The sequence below is a fragment of the Nasonia vitripennis genome (genome assembly GCF_009193385.2).
Source record: "Nasonia vitripennis strain AsymCx chromosome 2 unlocalized genomic scaffold, Nvit_psr_1.1 chr2_random0010, whole genome shotgun sequence".
NCBI lineage: Eukaryota > Metazoa > Arthropoda > Insecta > Hymenoptera > Pteromalidae > Nasonia > Nasonia vitripennis.
Genome location: NW_022279617.1, coordinates 1,590,556 through 1,607,217, shown reverse-complemented (window position 1 = coordinate 1,607,217; position 16,662 = coordinate 1,590,556). Strand labels below are relative to the sequence as shown.

Below are 16,662 nucleotides of genomic sequence, written 5' to 3'. Positions count from 1 at the left end.
GAAAAGGCCACATATGGAACGTTAAATTCAGCTAGGAGTGCGATCTCATTAGTTTCAAATAAGAAAATAGGAGAAGATGACTCCATTTCTAGGTTTATGAAGGGTGTATCTAAATTACGCCCTCCAAAACCCAAATATCCCTTTACGTGGGATGTAACTATAGTATTAGACTATCTCGAGACACTATATTCATTAGAAACGATTAACTTTACAAATCTTACTTATAAGACAATGATGTTAATGATTCTAAGCACAGCTCACAGAGCACAAACCATAGCAAACATCAGGTTAGATAATATTCAAGTCAATGAGGATGGTATCCTAATCCACATCACTGATCGTATTAAAACATCAGCCCCTGGGCGATACCAACCCTAGTTATCGATCCCCTTTTGTAGTCAATTTCCAAAGAATTGTGTGGCTACCGCACTAAAAGTTTATTTAGAAAAATCAAAAGACCTTAGAAAAGATAGTTCGAAACTGTTTGTAGCTATAAAGCGTCCTCACAAGGACATAGGAGCGCAGACAATAAGTAGGTGGGTCAAGTTGATACTTGGTATGAGTGGAATTGATCTCAATAAATTTACTGCTATTCAACCCGGCATGCGGCCACATCAAAGGCTAAAGCTAACGTATATATAGACTTAGACACAATTAAGCGTACAGCTGGCTGGACGACAAGATCTGAAACTTTTGCAAAGTTCTATAATAGACCGATAATACCTCTAAATACGCATGACTTTGCATTATCAGTCATTAGCTCTAATAACCCGAGTGGAAAAATTTGCTGATACTATAAGGCAAATCACCGTAGAATTTTGTTACATTTTAGTACGCTGTTGTAAATTTATGTACGTTCGCGTACGTTCGCGTACGTTTACGTACAATTGGGTTACGGTTCGAACATTTTTTGCAGCATTACACAGAAACGTACGTTAACGTACACAAACGTACGCAAATGTACGCGAACGTACGCGAACGTACGTGAAAGTACGAAAACGTACGAATAAAATAAATATTTCACACCTAAATGTTTACAAATTATTTACACAAAACTTCATTACACACTTGTAAGACAACCTTTATTTCTTACCGCTATAATTAACTTAGTTTGTAGTAACGTTATCGGTCTTATATACCAACCAGCAAAAAACTTAGCGCTTGCGAGAATGAAAAACCGGACGCCACCTGGGAGCGGATACGCAATCAATATTATTATTTTTGGTATACTACATTTTCGTACGTTTGCGTACTCCTACGTACGTTCGTGTACGTTCTCGAACATTTTTGTATAATGCTGTAAAAAATGTTCGAAACGTAAACAAATCGTACGTAAACGTACGCGAACGTATGCGAACGTACACAAATTTACAACAGCGTACTGAAATTAAACAAAAATGTACACCTTTTATTTTCATTCGGGCAATAAAAAAAAAGTTTGTGATCACTAAGCAAAGATGAGACTGCTTTTGTACACGAAATGTGAGATTATAATAATAATAGAATAAGAATGTTTGTTACAAATAAGTTGATACTTTTAATAAAACAATAAATACCCTTGAATTACAAAATATGTTCTCTAAACAACTACATAGTAATATTGAGAACTAGATGGTGTATAATTGATCAATCAAGCGAACTACGTGAAGTTCGATTGTAATTATACACCATCTAGTTCGAAGATATTATCAAACCCTCCCTCTATATCATAGATACAAATATTCGTTATCTCTCATACTTCCACCCTAGAAAAGTTCAAGACGCTATCTCCTCTAAAGAATATGAAGAAGCAAGTAGTCGGGAGACGGCAACGTGCCGATCCTCCCCCTTTTTCGAGTTTCGCTAAAGGTTGTGACATCTCACGGGGCGAAGTGGAACTGCATAGTAATATCTTCGAACTAGATGGTGTATAATTACAATCGAACTTCACGTAATCTCGATACTTTTTTACAGTTAGATTCAATTATACTTCAATCGATTAAAATAATCAAAAAAAGAATCCCTGCTAAAAATATTAGATTGATTTAATCGACGTTTTAAATTATCGAGGTGAATCGGTCTCAATCGCAATCTAAATATCAAAATGAAGATATTTTTATCGACTTTTATGCGATGATTATTTTAATGCAGTTCAATTGGGATTCTTTCAATAAATATGAATCAACTTATTAGTCGATATTAAATCAGTTTAATTTTACAAATAATTTTGATAACATTTTAAGTGACCTTAATGATCAAAGTTTTGTAATATTCCTTATGAAAAAAAACCGTTATATTTCGATTAGAATCGATTAAATTCATTGCGAAACTAGTCGATTTTAATAGACCCTATGTTTCTTAATATAACCGCTTGGTGTCGCTTCAAATGTTCATACTCGCAAGTGACAAGATTTCTTCTCCGTTCCTTGCTAATAGCTGAAGATTAAAAGCGATAATATTTGATTTATTTTAATCACATTTTAATCGTTCTTAATACTTCTAATCCTCTTGATCATTTTAGAAGAATCAATTTTAATACATTTTAATCGTATAACAATTAATGCTTATTTTTAGCATTAATTTTAATCGTTGTTGATCCACATTATCACTAACAATTCCATTTAAACTATTTTAATGTTCTTGAAATCGCTAGAAATAATGCGGCAATGTCAGGTTTAATCAAAAGTAATCGTATCGTTTTGAAAAGACTATATTATAACTAAAAGTAATAAATTTTAATTATATTGGATTGTTTGTTAGTTAATCGTAATTAATGATGAGCCAAATGAATTTGTTTCTAATAGCATATAATTAAAATCATTTTAATCGTTTTTAATATACAGTATTAAAATCGCAAATAATACATAATTCTATCGTTTTTGATCGTATTTAATGCAAATCATTGAAATCTTTCTTATAACACGTCCATCGAAAAGAACATTTCGGCACCTATAAAGAGGACCGAAAATATAGTTTTCCAAGCGTCAGAAAACAAGTTGAGCGAAAATGGCCGTTTCGTCCTAGGGGCGAAAACGACCATTTTCGCTCCTCTGTTTTTATTTTTTGCTTCATTTCCTCATTAAAACTTTAAATTGGCAAAAAACTTTCAAAATTTTAAAAAATTTATAAATTTTTGGATAATTTCCATATAAATATTATATATCTACACACTGTAGTGGACAACTCAGGTGCCAACAGCACAAGAGGGTGAATATCCAATCCACAAAGCAATCAGCAGTACCAGCATAGCCAGCGCCATGAGCGCAGCAGAGTACCGGTTCGAGAAGAAGGCACCGGTATATGAAGAAAGCCAGACCATAAAGGAATGGCTAAAAGATCATGCCAGCCTGCGAGACAAGCTACTGGAAATAAGGCGCACGACCAGAGAAATGATGAAAACTCTGGAGAAGTAGAAGAACGTGAATATTACGATTAAGGATGGATTACCTATTATAGGATCCACCATAATCGAAGCTCTCACGACCCTCGACAAAATGGAAGATGCTGCAAAGAGGCAGCCTCCCCCCCCCCTCCCCCAACAACCTAGAGCGGACAATTAAAAGCCTCAGAGGACGACAAAGTCGAAGAAGAGGGAACGGGCATCATCCGACAGAGGAGATGGTACCCCCGCAAAAAAAGACAAGAAAGAGGACAGAAGGGCACCCTCCACGAGCAACAAAACTACAGAGGCACAAGTGCATTAGCAACTAGCGGCAGGGAGAAAGACATAGAAGAAGGAGAAGAGAAATCAGGAGCAAGACCAGCCTCAACAACTGAGGAAAAAGGCAGAGAGGACCCCGCGGCGGAGAGGAGATGCAATCGTCGTAAGACGGAACCGGGAAAAACCTACGCCGAGATCTTGAGACAGATCAAGAAGGCGGCGTTCTGATTGGCGTAGGTAAGAGTGATGATAAAATGGAATCACTTAAAACGGCCATCCAAACCGCCATTGGAAAGGCAGGCAAAGGCAGGGGAAAGATCTCCAGAATCACACTGGAAATTAGGGGCATCGACAGTCTTACGACGCAGGACGATGTCCGCAATGCTATCACAGCCGAAACGGGCGAAGAAGATGCCAAAGTCCATCTGTTCGAGCCGAACACGAGGGAGCAGAGGGTGGCAGTGGTCGAAATAGATCAGATTAAGACCACCGCTCTGCTCAAAAAAGGGAAGATCCGTATCGGCTGTATAAACTGCCGAGTGAGGGTTCGCGCGAACCCCACGCGATGTTATCGCTGCCTCGGTTACGGACACGTAAAGGTGAGATGTAAAGGACCCGACAGGAGCGTCAACTGCTGGAAGTGTGGCGCGAGTGGGCACAAGGCAGCACTATGCACTGTGCCCGCCCAACAAAGGTGGTGTTTCTTATGCAAAGACGCTAAGATGGCCGAGGACAAGACGGTGTATGCACCAGGCACCGATACGTGCGCGGTCTTCCGGGCGGCCTTAAAAGTGGGAAAATCGCAAGGATAATGGCGGGGATACTTCAAGGCAACCTGCATCTCCTACCGCAATTGGTCGCAGAGGAGAAAGCGGACATCCTCCTGATAAGCGAACAGTACACGGATCGAGACACACCAGGGTGGGTGTCCAACGATGCAAGGACCATCGCAGTCTGGGTGCCCAGGCGCGGAATCGCAGAATCAGGGACGGGGGATGACTACGTACTTTGGGGAAGCTATACCGGACGTAACTTTCGCAAGCGAAACGACAATCCGCAAAATCAGGGATTGGCATGTCATGGAGGAATATACTGCAAGTGACCACCAGTATATACTTTTTGACATCCAGGATGACCACAGAAACAGGATCAGAGAAAGAAAAAAGCAGACGCCACGGTGGAATACCCGGCGCATGAACCGGGACAGACTTGCTGAAGAGATGCAAAGGGCGGAGCTCCCATCAATTGGGCTCCCTCAGCAACTGAGCGGACGCGAAAAAGCCGAAGCACTAGTAGAAAGTACAACACGTCTCATCACGGAGTTGTGCGACGCAGCTATGCCAAGGGTGTCTTGCGTCCATATAAGACACCCTGTATACTGGTGGACGGAGGAAATTGCAAAACTCAGAAAAGATTGCTTTCACGCTAGGAGGGAGGCTCAAAAAGCTCTGAAAAGACAAAGGCCTGAATCCCAGGACTTGTACGAGAGACACGACCGGGCGCGAAAAAGGCTGAGGGACGCGATAAAGGAAAGTAAGCGACGCTGTTGGGCAAAGATCGTCGACGAAGTGGAGAAAGATCCGTTTGGCGACGGATATGCGATCGTTAACCGAAAGATAGGCGAAATGAAACAAACGGAGCCTATGGAGGCAGAAGTAATAGAAAAGGTAATCGATGGGCTGTTTCCCACACACCCCATCAGACCTCAGGCAGAAAGAACGAATATGCTGATAGACGAGATACCCCCTTTCATCTTGCTCTATTTGAACCTAAAAATAAAATATAATTAAATTATATTAGATTCAAAATTATATATTTCCTGTGTATTTTAATTTTATTTATCTTATGCTTGTAAAAAAGTCATAGCAGGAATATAAAAAAACAGAAGATGACTCCGCGCTCTCTCTCTCTCTCTCTCTCTCTATCTCTCTCTATCAAATAGTCATTATATTATCTAACACGTCCTTGTATGCTTTATTTATTATTAATTAATTATAATGAGTTTATTTTATTAAAACACACTAATAGTAATTGAGTAATAATAAATAAAACATACAAGGGCGCGTAAGTTATAATGACTATTTCATTCTACGAAAGTAATCGACAATATCAAAGATCACAATGGCTCGGTGGTAAAACGATTGCTTCATAATCTTGAGGTTCTGGGTTCAAATCTCCACAAGTCCGCATTTTTTTCAATATAATATCTATAAAAAAATATAGATAATAAATTCTCGATGCAACTTACAAATCAGCAGTACAAAGAAAGAGAATTAATAATTATCAAGTAGGGGTAAAATAATTATTTATTTTTATGAGAATTTACGATATATCATATGACAATCATATGATTCTCATATGAGGATTCGGTCGAAAGTATCATATGAGCACTCATATGATTGCTCATATCATAATCATATGAACACTCATATGATTATCATATACCCTACAGAAAAAATTCAGATGACAATCAACTGATAATCATAAATATGTGTTTATGTGAGATACAATATTGATGATAATCAGGTGATAATCAGGTGATAATAATTCAAAATTTGTAACCTTTAATATATTTATTATAAGTTGTTTAAAATAAGTAAAATTTATAAATTTCAAATAATGAGGGCCAGTACTGGTGTTACCATCAGGATGATAATACGAAAACTCTAGCTGTGAGCTCCAATATTTTTGTTTTTCAATAATTTAATTTAAACAAATTTTTTTTTAATTGTTAAAAAATTAAAATTTTGGAGCTCACAGCTAGAGTTTTCGTGTTATCATCCTGATGGTAACACCAGTACTGGCCCTCATTATTTGAAATTTATAAATTTTACTTATTTTAAACAACTTATAATAAATATATTAAGGGTTACAAATTTTTAATGATTATCACCTGATTATCACCTGATTATCATCAATATTTTATCTCACATAAACGCATATTTATAACTATCAGCTTTATTAAAAATACTGAGCCGAAATCACCTGATAATCAGCTGATTATCAGCTGATTATCAGTTGATTGTCATCTAATTTTTTTCAGTAGGGTGATTATTTTCAGCCGGGGCGTCCCTCTGTTTTCTTATGAAATTGACGGTGTCCTCTGTTAATGTTAAGTCGACGGCCTTATGGTAGGTGTCTCCTAGCAACCTCTTCTTTATGTTTTCACTGGCGACTCCCCAAACAAATTGGTCACAAAGATGGCTTTCCAAATTGTTTCCAAAATCGCAATAGATTGACAATTTCTTTAGCTTAGCTACGTACGTTTTGACATCTTCTTCTTGAGACTGCCTACATTCCTTAAATTTGTAGTGCTCCATGATGACGCTTGGCGTTGACTGTTTGTGATTCTTCATGACTTCTGTGAGCTCGGTTATTTACATCTGCGATGGCATCCTTGGAGAGACCAAATCCTTGATGAGGGCATACCCTTTCGTACCCAACATTGTCAAAAATAAGACTACATGCTTGTCACTAGGTCTGTGCGAGTCAAAATTGAAATTTTGTTTGTTTTGATAGCAAAATAAACCTGGGATGTTAAAAATCTACTTATATACTACGATTGTCGAATTTTTCCACATATCTGACGAATACTATGGTTTTTCCGACGAATACTATGGTTTTTCCGTGTTTCGTAACAATGATATGTTGCTTAAAGCTTCGAGTCCTTTTCGAGTTTTTTTTCGAGCTTTTGCCTAAAAAATAACTCGATTGGTTATTTGGACTGATTTTTCAGCCTATCAACATTTTTTGCTTTTGTAATCTATTGAATCTGTTAAATCCGTATATTAACTTAAAATCTAAACGCTTATTATATATTATTATGTTTTTGGTTTAATTATTCGCACCATAATGTCGTAACCAAATGTAAAACTCGACTTTTTACTCGCACACCTCTACTTGTCATTTCTAACTTCGAACAGTACTGTCTATACAGTACTGTTCGAGTCTTTCAATCCATAACGACCAGTCATCGTTGAATGAACACTCTATGAGTGAGCCTATTGTGTACTTTATTATTGTTTCGACACGACGGAAGCTATCACTATTTGCCAAATCCGCTAATAGAGAACAGACATGAATTTTAAAACCTTTTTTAAAATAAAGTTAAGGATAAATCTTACACAAAAGTACAAGGGTCACGATTTTTTACTGCAATATTTGTCAAGTAATATTGCGTTGAAAATTCCGTTTCATACGTTCCGTTTCGTACGTTTTAACGATTGAGAGCTCACGTGATCAATATGGCGGCGCGAAGGATGAAAATATATATGGATGTATAAACGCATGTCAATTTTAATACATAAAATAACCTTATTGTTTTCTATAAAATCATAATAGAGATGAGAGATAATTCTTCAAAATCAAAATAGATTTATGATGACTGAATTTATGTACTTAAATGCCCGTACGTTAGGTTAGGTCTTTATCCTTTGAGCCGCCATATAGGAGAGCTGTCGTTTTAAAAACTACTCAAACATAAGAATTAATCATATTAGGGACTAGAGGTATTAAATCAGCCAAAAAGTGATGCATAACGTATTCTTATGCTATTTCCTACTGTATATAAGTATTTATATGTATATAGCAAAATCATGTCTGTTCCCTATTGCTTTGCTGCTTCTAAAGCTGCCTTTTCTTCCTTCAGTCGCTCCAGCTCTTCTTTGTTTGCTTTTTCCCGCTCCATAAGCTCTTGTTCGAATTCCTCTAACTCCTCTTGCGACCGTTTTGGAGGCATCTTCGATTATTCGTGTAATGTGAGTAGAGTATCAGATTCTCTATATTTAGTTATCCCGAAATAAAAAAAAACATCCAAAAATGTGCAGTAGTCGCCGAAAAAAGCGAGTGAAAAGATGCGACGCTGCGTGCAGCGCGCCTGTATATCTATACATAGGCGCGCTTCCCCTCATTCCCCCACTCCTCGCACGCTCGCGCGCGCTCGGCCGCTTTTGCCGATTTTTAACTACATGTTTCGACCATTTCAATACATTTCTACAAAAACTTGGAATATACATCTTTTAGTATTTTACTTATACTTTTGAATGCTGGTATTAGAATTAAAATCTGACCATTTGTAACGCAAGAAGGCTTCCGATAAAAATATGCATACAATTGAAATTGCAATTGCGCAAAAACTATTGGTACGACAGTGCCTGCCTTTCACACACTTAAAGTTGATATAACTATCTACCTCTGTGCTAAATGTGTTACACTGGGAACGCCAGCACCGGTACAACAGTCCGGTCCGCGTTTAATATTCCGGTGCTGCGCTGTTGTTATAAAATTGTTCCGTGTCAGCTGATTAAGTTTGTTTTTACGTAGTTGTTACCTCTTAACATTACAAAGTACACAAATATATTTTTTAATGATATATGTAATAGTTTATATAATTTTCTATATTATTAATATGAATCTTGAAATGCAAAATCTAATCTATAGTGTTTAAACATTTAAATTATGGATTCAATAAAACCCTATAACTAAACAAATTATTTTTTATTTATTTCCTATTATTTATTATTTATTCTATTATTATATTAATTATATATATCAAAATTATAGAATGTATTGTCTGCAGTAACCCGTTATCGGCGACTTCACGCTCGGACACGGCAAGAGTTTGCGACTTCAACGTCTGTACGTCAGTTGTTATACGTCATTTCTTCCAGACCTTCCAGGTCCAGCACTTCCAGCAGCCACGACAATCAACAATGCCGGAGCCGGAGCAACGTAACGATCACATTGACGCGGAATTTCAAATTGTGTTACCGAATTCGTTTTTGAGAAATTAAGAGTAACATAAACATAACGTCTCTCTCTTCGCCAGCTGAAAGGACCGAACTGCCTTAAAATGTACTATATTAATGCAAAATTCAATTAATTTAATAGACAAATTAACAATCATGAATGGTAATCGTATAAATTTAGAGATTGATGATTGGATTTCTTCTTCTACGCTCCCTGATAGGAGATAAGGTAGGAAAGGACAAACAGACAGGGTACAAAGAATAGAGATAATACTGAGTGCTGGTTGAGACTAGATTCCATTTCTAAAAGGAAGATTGCGATAGTATCGAATTGAAGCTCTTACAGAGCCAATTCAGACCGTTATCAAAAAATTTCGTTGGTGGGTACAGTGGAAATAGGGAGTAACTTCCGAGAGTTCAACAACAACAGAATCGCTAAGCCAACTTCTAGTATACTTATTAAACTATGTACAAGTTGACTAGGTCTGTTCGCACCGGCGGCCAAGCCGTGACTGCCTGATGAAAGTGAGCTTCCAAGCTCCCCTCGCGCTCGTCACGTCGTGGTGCTCCGCTAGGCGACGCGTCGGGCCGCATGTGGTGGTAGGAGGGGACCGCCATATAGATAGTAGACCTCTTCTTTGCTACGTTTTGAACAAGACACGACTGAACAACTGAACTGAACCTATTGTAGAAAGGCTCCAGAAGAGCCGTACGGCAGTCCCGCCATCTACGACACTAAGGGCCCAGACACGCAAAAAACATAAGTCGCGGGACATAAGTTTTAACATTGGTTACTATATCTATATATAGCGGAATAGGTAACTTATTTCCAGTTAAATCCACTTATTTCTTTCTATATAAAAATAGTAACCTAACCAGTGTTAAAACTTATGTCTGACACCTATGTTTCTAGCGTGCCCGAAGCCTTAAGATAGCCTTGTACTGCGGCCTTAACCATCATTAGCGTTCTCCTGCAGAAGGTCTATACTTATATTTCTAAGTAACAGTTATGTACTATACAGTTAGTACAGCTGCGTCTTTGGTTGTACAGACCTCTGGTGCCACTAACCACAAAAAAGAAGAATACAGTTTCTGAATAGTAGTGTAATTGTTTGAAAGCAGACAACCCTAAGAACAAAATATGCCTCGTGCAGAAGATATTTTGAGAGGATTTCAAATGTATCCTTTACATTTTATTAATTAATTCATGTCTATTATGCCACCCGCCCTAGTGATTAAACTTATTGATGACAGAATAAGCTAATATTATGTTAAAAAATTATATCCTTTATATTTTATATTGCTTTTTGCAATCATTTAACCATCCTTTATCATTTTACATACCATTTCAAAAATATTTAGATTGTTTATTTAAACATAAGCATTTGATCATGAGATATTCGCAGATATGAACAATTTCACTCTTAAAATAACATTAGGTTATGCAGATTCATTTGTTGGGTTCTATGGTAATTTTCTCATGACACATACATTATAGTTATTTCATTTTTATTTACAAAACAAGTAGTATTTTTACTAATTAATTTAATGTTTAAAGAATCTACTACAATTATATTTAATTAGAATTACAAGAATTTTATAAGGGTTGGAGTTTTCTTAATTGTTTATTCAGAGGTACAATCATCCAATGTATATTAAGGTCTCTATCTACACTCGATATAGTACAAATGATATATATATATATATATATATATATATATATATATATATATATAGTATATGTATAGTAAATGGGAATATTTATAGATATGTATAGTAAATGGGAAAAACTACGATTTTCTTGCTTCATTGAATTATGACTGAAGAGAGGGACCTTTAAGAAGAATTAACAAATAAAAAAATAAAGCTACTTACACAGTTTTGCAGTTTTCTATTATGTTTTCCTAGATTTAGAGGATAGCTTGCATTAGTCATTTTTACTTACTATCTAAGTAAAAATGACCTGCTTGTACTTTATGTAATCCAATATATAATGTATAGTCCAAAAGGCCCCGTAAGGTCCCTCTCTACACTTAAGGTAGTACCGTCGCTACATCTCTAGTCAAAATAAGCGCACTTTTTATTTCTTATCTATTAACGATATATACTTTGCTAAAGAAGCTGCATGATTAAGCATACACCAAATAATGATTATGCATTAACATTAAATGATTCTGTTCGTCCTAATTATTAACCTAGACTTCCATACAGAAGCTGATTTGACTTATGTTTTGAGGTTAAATGTAACTTTTGTGCATTCAATCTTTCTACTACTTATAGCTACCTAATCGTAGTTTTTAAAAATGATAAACATTCTTCAAATATTTATCTTTTACTACAAAAATTTTCATCAAAAACTGAACGGTAGTTTTTATACAATATAAATATAAATGTCACTGGAAATACAATTCCCATAAGACAAAGTGTTAAATAAGCAATATTTACGATGCTTATAACTTTTTTCTCAAGTACCCTGGCCTCGCAAAAATTTTTTGCATTACTTTTAGACCAATATAAATCGATATATTGAATACCATTAATATCTGAACGGCATTTAGCTAACGACGGTACTACCTTAATATAGTACTACTGATGTCTATTAAAAGGGGAAAATCTGCATTCCCTTTAATCTATTAAATTTCAGTAAGGAAATAATATTTCACTCTCAACAAATCGCCAATGATACATTATGTTTTCAAATGCTAACTCAACTAATAAACTAAGATGCCTATTTCAATGTTTTTTTCTGTTTAATTAATAGAGAACTCAAATTTTAAGTTTGCATCAAAATCTATTCAGATAATTTTTTCAGACAAAAATATTGTATCCTTGTCAAGATTTAATGGAGTATTTAACATAGTCATAGTTTTTACCATTTACTATGCGTAGGTGTGTGTATGTGTGTGTGTGTGTATACATATATATATATACACACACATATATATATACATATACATGAAGTACTGCATCAAGTTTAGAGAAGGACCTCGATAATTTATTTTTTTCCATCTATTCCAGTAACTATTGTTTATTTCATAAATATATGTGAAAACTTGATATATTTTCTTTGACCATTGTTGATTAAATAGTAATTGGATAAATTTACGTGATGCTGATACTGGAAAACTCTTGTGGCAAGGAAATGAAGACTTGTAAGTAGCTAGATTCAGTATTGATATTATTATAGGTTGCATATTTTAATAGTTGATGAAATTCATTTATTTATATATATTCTTATACTTATATATTAAGAATATATAATTATATATTCTTATACTTTTGTATACAGGTCAGTGCCAGATATTGAACACGAAGCACATGTGCCAAAAAAAATACTACGTTGTCGTGCAGTATCTCGAGAAATCAATTTCAGTACAGCAGAACCAATGGAAAGATTTAGATTGGAACAAAAGGTTTTGTTTAAAGGACGCTGCTTAGAAGAGTGGTTCTTTGAACTTGGCTTTGTTATTCCTAATAGTACTAATACATGGCAAAGTTTATTTCAAGCTGCACCAGAAAGTCAAATGATGCCAGCAAATGTTTTAAAGTATGCTTTTTAATACATTTTTTTTATTTCTAATATATAAAATTTAAAATATTGAGTGTAACTTTTATTTTTATTGTTTTAGTGGGAACATGGTGATTGAAACTAAATTCTACGATGATAATCTCTTATTAGCAACAAGTCGACTGCGATTATTTTATGATTAATTATTTTGTATTATTATAATTGTTAATTATTCTGTAAATTTTAAAAATACTAAGTTAAATATTAACAATGGATATTTTTTATATAAAAACTTGAATAGTATATTTAAGCTAAAGCTATAGAAAAGAATATTACTGCTATACGAAAATGAAGGTAATAGAAAAACAAATTGTGATGAGCTTCTATGTAAATCCCAGTTTTAAGAGAAATTAATTTATCATTTAAATTATCTTATAATTTCTGCTGGTCATTGTGCATTTATATGCTTTTTTGCGTTTATGCATTATTCATGTCATATTGAAAAATATTAATTCATGTAAAATGTTTGAACCCTGTACAAATTTTTTATATAAAGGAAGCATTAATGCACATTTTTATATTATAAAATATAAAATAATAAAATTAAGCACTTGTTGATCCTTGACACCTTCCTCAAAGTATTATTTGGAAAATTTTAAATTGAATTTTCTAAAGGACGAGGAAAAAGTTTTTGTTATCCATTAAAAATTATGTAACAATGCAAAATCATCAAATAAATCAATCATCAGTAAAAAATTGCTTCTTAATTTTGTTTATAAGTAAGTTAATCTTGGTGCTGGACAGATATTGTTCTGACACAAGAAAACGGTGATTGCATTATTTTTTTTTTTCTATTTATAAGAATAATATGATGACAAAGTTGTTTACAGCAATGTATAGGAAAGCCTAACAAGCGAGAAAGTGTATATACCTTTTTCTAACGTTCTCTCGTCGTTGTACTATTGATTCGTGGTGTAGAAGCAATACATTTTTGAGGCTTCACTATCCCTCTTGGGGAAGCTCACGTTAAATATTCGATCCCCTACTCTGTCTAGCTTGCACAGGTGTAAGGAAAAGAAAAAGGAAAAAGAAGAAAGAATTGTCCCGTGTTGCCGCGTCGCTTCAGATCAAGGGATCCGAAAGTTGTTTTGAAGAAGCATTTTATCGCTAGCCGCCGGCCGGAAGAAGAGCATGGTGCTATAACATATATTTTTTTAAAACCTAGACTATATGTAAATGTAGACCAAGTAGTTTTAAAGGTATGTAATTGAAGGAATCGCTAATACTTAATGTTGAAAACAAGCAAGAATACACTATTATGGAGTTGAAAGAGGATGAGGAAAATGTGAGCGAGACAAGCCGGCAGCTCTTCTTGGTTGGCGCGCCACGGGATCCATTGGTTTCCGCTGGTGCGATCGTAGCAAGCAGCATCACTGCTGACGAGATGAGCCCTGGAGGAGACCTGCAGCCCAGTGCTCTCGTCGGACTAATAGGAGCGCAATCTTCCTCGGTTTGCTTTCCTGCTAAATTCAGTAAGTGGACACTGTCAGCCTGGTCCCTTGCCTGATTTAATTAACCCGCAGTTTCCCTTTCTCTTTCAAGTTGGGGTAGTATTCAATTAAATTATTGCTAAATGCATTAAGCAGCCAGTACCGTCGTCTCTTTTAAATAAAGTTAGTGATAATCTGTTTAACAGTTATGAACTTCTTTACCATTGACATAAGCAACTACTATATAAAACGCTTGGGCTATAAATATACTATATACATCATATCACAGGTGCCTGTAACTGCAAAGAATATTATTGAAAGTTGCGAGCTTCAAACCGAATTTCCGCGCATCTTCTATTTATATCTGTTCATAATTACAGCGTATGATTTCACTTCCACAAGTCCTGGAAATGAAGAACGTCCGCCGACTGGCGCGATCGGCAAACGGAAGCAGCGTAGATACAGGACCACCTTCACAAATTTCCAATTGGAGGAGCTCGAAAGAGCCTTTCAAAAGACACATTACCCAGATGTCTTCTTTAGAGAAGAGCTAGCGCTGAGAATACAGTTAACTGAGGCTAGAGTTCAGGTACTTGCAATTAATTATAGCCTCTGGCCTTTTTACTAATTTTATCGATTACCTCGTTTCATTCTGCATAAGGTGTGGTTCCAAAATAGAAGGGCAAAATGGCGAAAGCAAGAAAAACAATGCAAAACTGATAATACACACCTAACAAGTCATCTTGCATCCGATTGCCAAGACATGCAACAGCAACAACTATCCCAGCAGACAGACCATCTTTTGCTGGAGACACCTTTGGGAAGCCCACCACCAATATACCTTGGGATGGAGTGGGCTGGATTCTCGCCTTACAATAATGCAACCACAGCTTCCCCTCTCATTATCAATGGAATAAATAAGCCACCAGAGCCAGATGATAATACTTTGTTGGACCCAGAATTACTTCAATTAAAAACACCACGATCATAATATAATATTTGATCTTTACCAGTGATTCTGTCCCAATTAATGAGAGCTATAAATTTAAGTTGCACATTTTGTTATTGAACAATGCAATGGTTAGTCAGAAGATATTTGCATATTGATTATAACTTATCAGCAATCATTATTTCTGATTATTATATTTTTCTTTAGTTTAATTATCTTTTAATCTGTAGTTTAAATCTTTAAGAAAACAATGTTTATCTTAAAATTATAAGTGTGAAAATAAAAACTAGAAATTTTCTTAATTTTTAATAGAAAATAACAATAAAGGAAATGGAATTAAAAGTTATGATTTCTAATATATCTAGTAAACGGAGAAAAACTATGGTCTCGTTGCTCCATTAAATTTCGGCGAGGAAATGATATTTCGACCTTAAAAAATTGCCAATGATAGATTATGATACGAGCTCCGGCTGCGATTCTTTAACGATAATCCAGGAAAAATCGTTGAAATTTGCATCTTCATAGAACTTTTTTTTGGGTTAACTGTCAATAACAACAAAAAAAAAATGCGCATCGGCGAAAAAATCGGCACGAGAGAGGTTACACGGTTCTATGAAGATGCAAATTTTAAAGATTTTTCCTGGATTATTATTAAAGAATTGCAGTTGGAGCTCGTATTCGCGGTATCTGCGCATCATAATCTGTCGTTGGTAATTTTTTGAGGTCGAAATATGATTTCCTCGCCGAGATTCAATGGAGCAACGAGACCATAGTTTTTCTCCGTTTACTAGATATATGAGTATATCTATATTGAGTGTGGAGAGGGACCTTAATTCTTGTTATTTATCAATTGTTTCTTTAATATTGTTGGTTTCTACAAAATCATAGCAGAATTTTAAAAAGGCCTATTCTAATTTGCTATTTTTAGAGCACCAAAGTAAAATTAATTTGTCCAAGAGCTGATAAACTTAAAGGGGGTCGGCCACAGCAGCCCGTCGCCAAACTTGGTGCAAGTATTTTGAAACAATTGCCTTTTCTTTTACTGGGAAATACAACTCTCTAATTCTTAACATTTACACTACTGGATGAGCTATGAATAAATTTTGTTTGATTCTTGTTTTTATTTGCTTGCATTTTCTCGGACTAATTTTTTTTTCTAATATTGATACTTTTACTAGTTTTAAGCAATAGTTAGTTTTGTACAATATTCTGTTTTCCTCTATACATTCATGGACATCCTCCTTTAATTTACTATATGGTGCCTTAAAAAGACAAATTAGAACAAGCCATTATTTAGTTGTGCTAGACTTTGTAACATCTGACAATAT

General features: G+C 35.2%; 3 protein-coding genes across 12 annotated transcripts in view; all 3 read left to right on the top strand.

Moving 5' to 3' along the window:
- Positions 1–16,662, top strand: part of LOC100115042 (SET and MYND domain-containing protein 4) — a 656,582-nt gene that overhangs the window by 403,115 nt on the left and 236,805 nt on the right. The gene's annotated exons all lie outside the window — the stretch shown is intronic.
- Positions 3,895–4,452, top strand: LOC103317698. The gene has a single exon (XM_008216347.1). It carries the CDS (start codon positions 3,895–3,897, stop codon positions 4,450–4,452), a length of 558 nt encoding a protein of 185 aa, XP_008214569.1.
- On the top strand, positions 6,709–16,457 carry LOC100114143 (retinal rod rhodopsin-sensitive cGMP 3',5'-cyclic phosphodiesterase subunit delta). 10 transcript variants are annotated; one of them, XM_032601657.1, is made up of 7 exons: positions 11,160–12,030; positions 12,406–12,539; positions 12,677–12,934; positions 13,017–14,089; positions 14,199–14,427; positions 14,766–14,974; positions 15,047–16,457. In XM_032601657.1, the coding sequence occupies exons 4-7, from the start codon at positions 14,087–14,089 to the stop codon at positions 15,374–15,376; spliced, it is 771 nt and encodes a 256-aa protein (XP_032457548.1). In that variant the 5' UTR covers positions 11,160–12,030; positions 12,406–12,539; positions 12,677–12,934; positions 13,017–14,086; the 3' UTR covers positions 15,377–16,457. The 10 variants fall into 10 exon arrangements, with proteins under 10 accessions (XP_016842052.1, XP_032457553.1, XP_032457548.1 ...); XM_032601659.1 differs by having other exon boundaries at positions 11,165–11,425; XM_032601661.1 differs by having other exon boundaries at positions 11,165–11,425; positions 12,477–12,539; positions 15,064–15,225.

What these genes read in the sequence shown, in the direction of transcription:
- LOC100114143 (XM_032601657.1), top strand. An exon ending in TTGCTTTCCTGCTAAATTCA is followed by an intron (nt 14,428 to 14,765) that starts GTAAGTGGACAC and finishes TCATAATTACAG; the next exon opens with CGTATGATTTCACTTCCACA. An exon ending in TAACTGAGGCTAGAGTTCAG is followed by an intron (nt 14,975 to 15,046) that starts GTACTTGCAATT and finishes ATTCTGCATAAG; the next exon opens with GTGTGGTTCCAAAATAGAAG.
- LOC103317698 (XM_008216347.1), top strand. Translation starts at nt 3,895, where the DNA reads ATGGAATCACTTAAAACGGCCATCCAAACCGCCATTGGAAAGGCAGGC.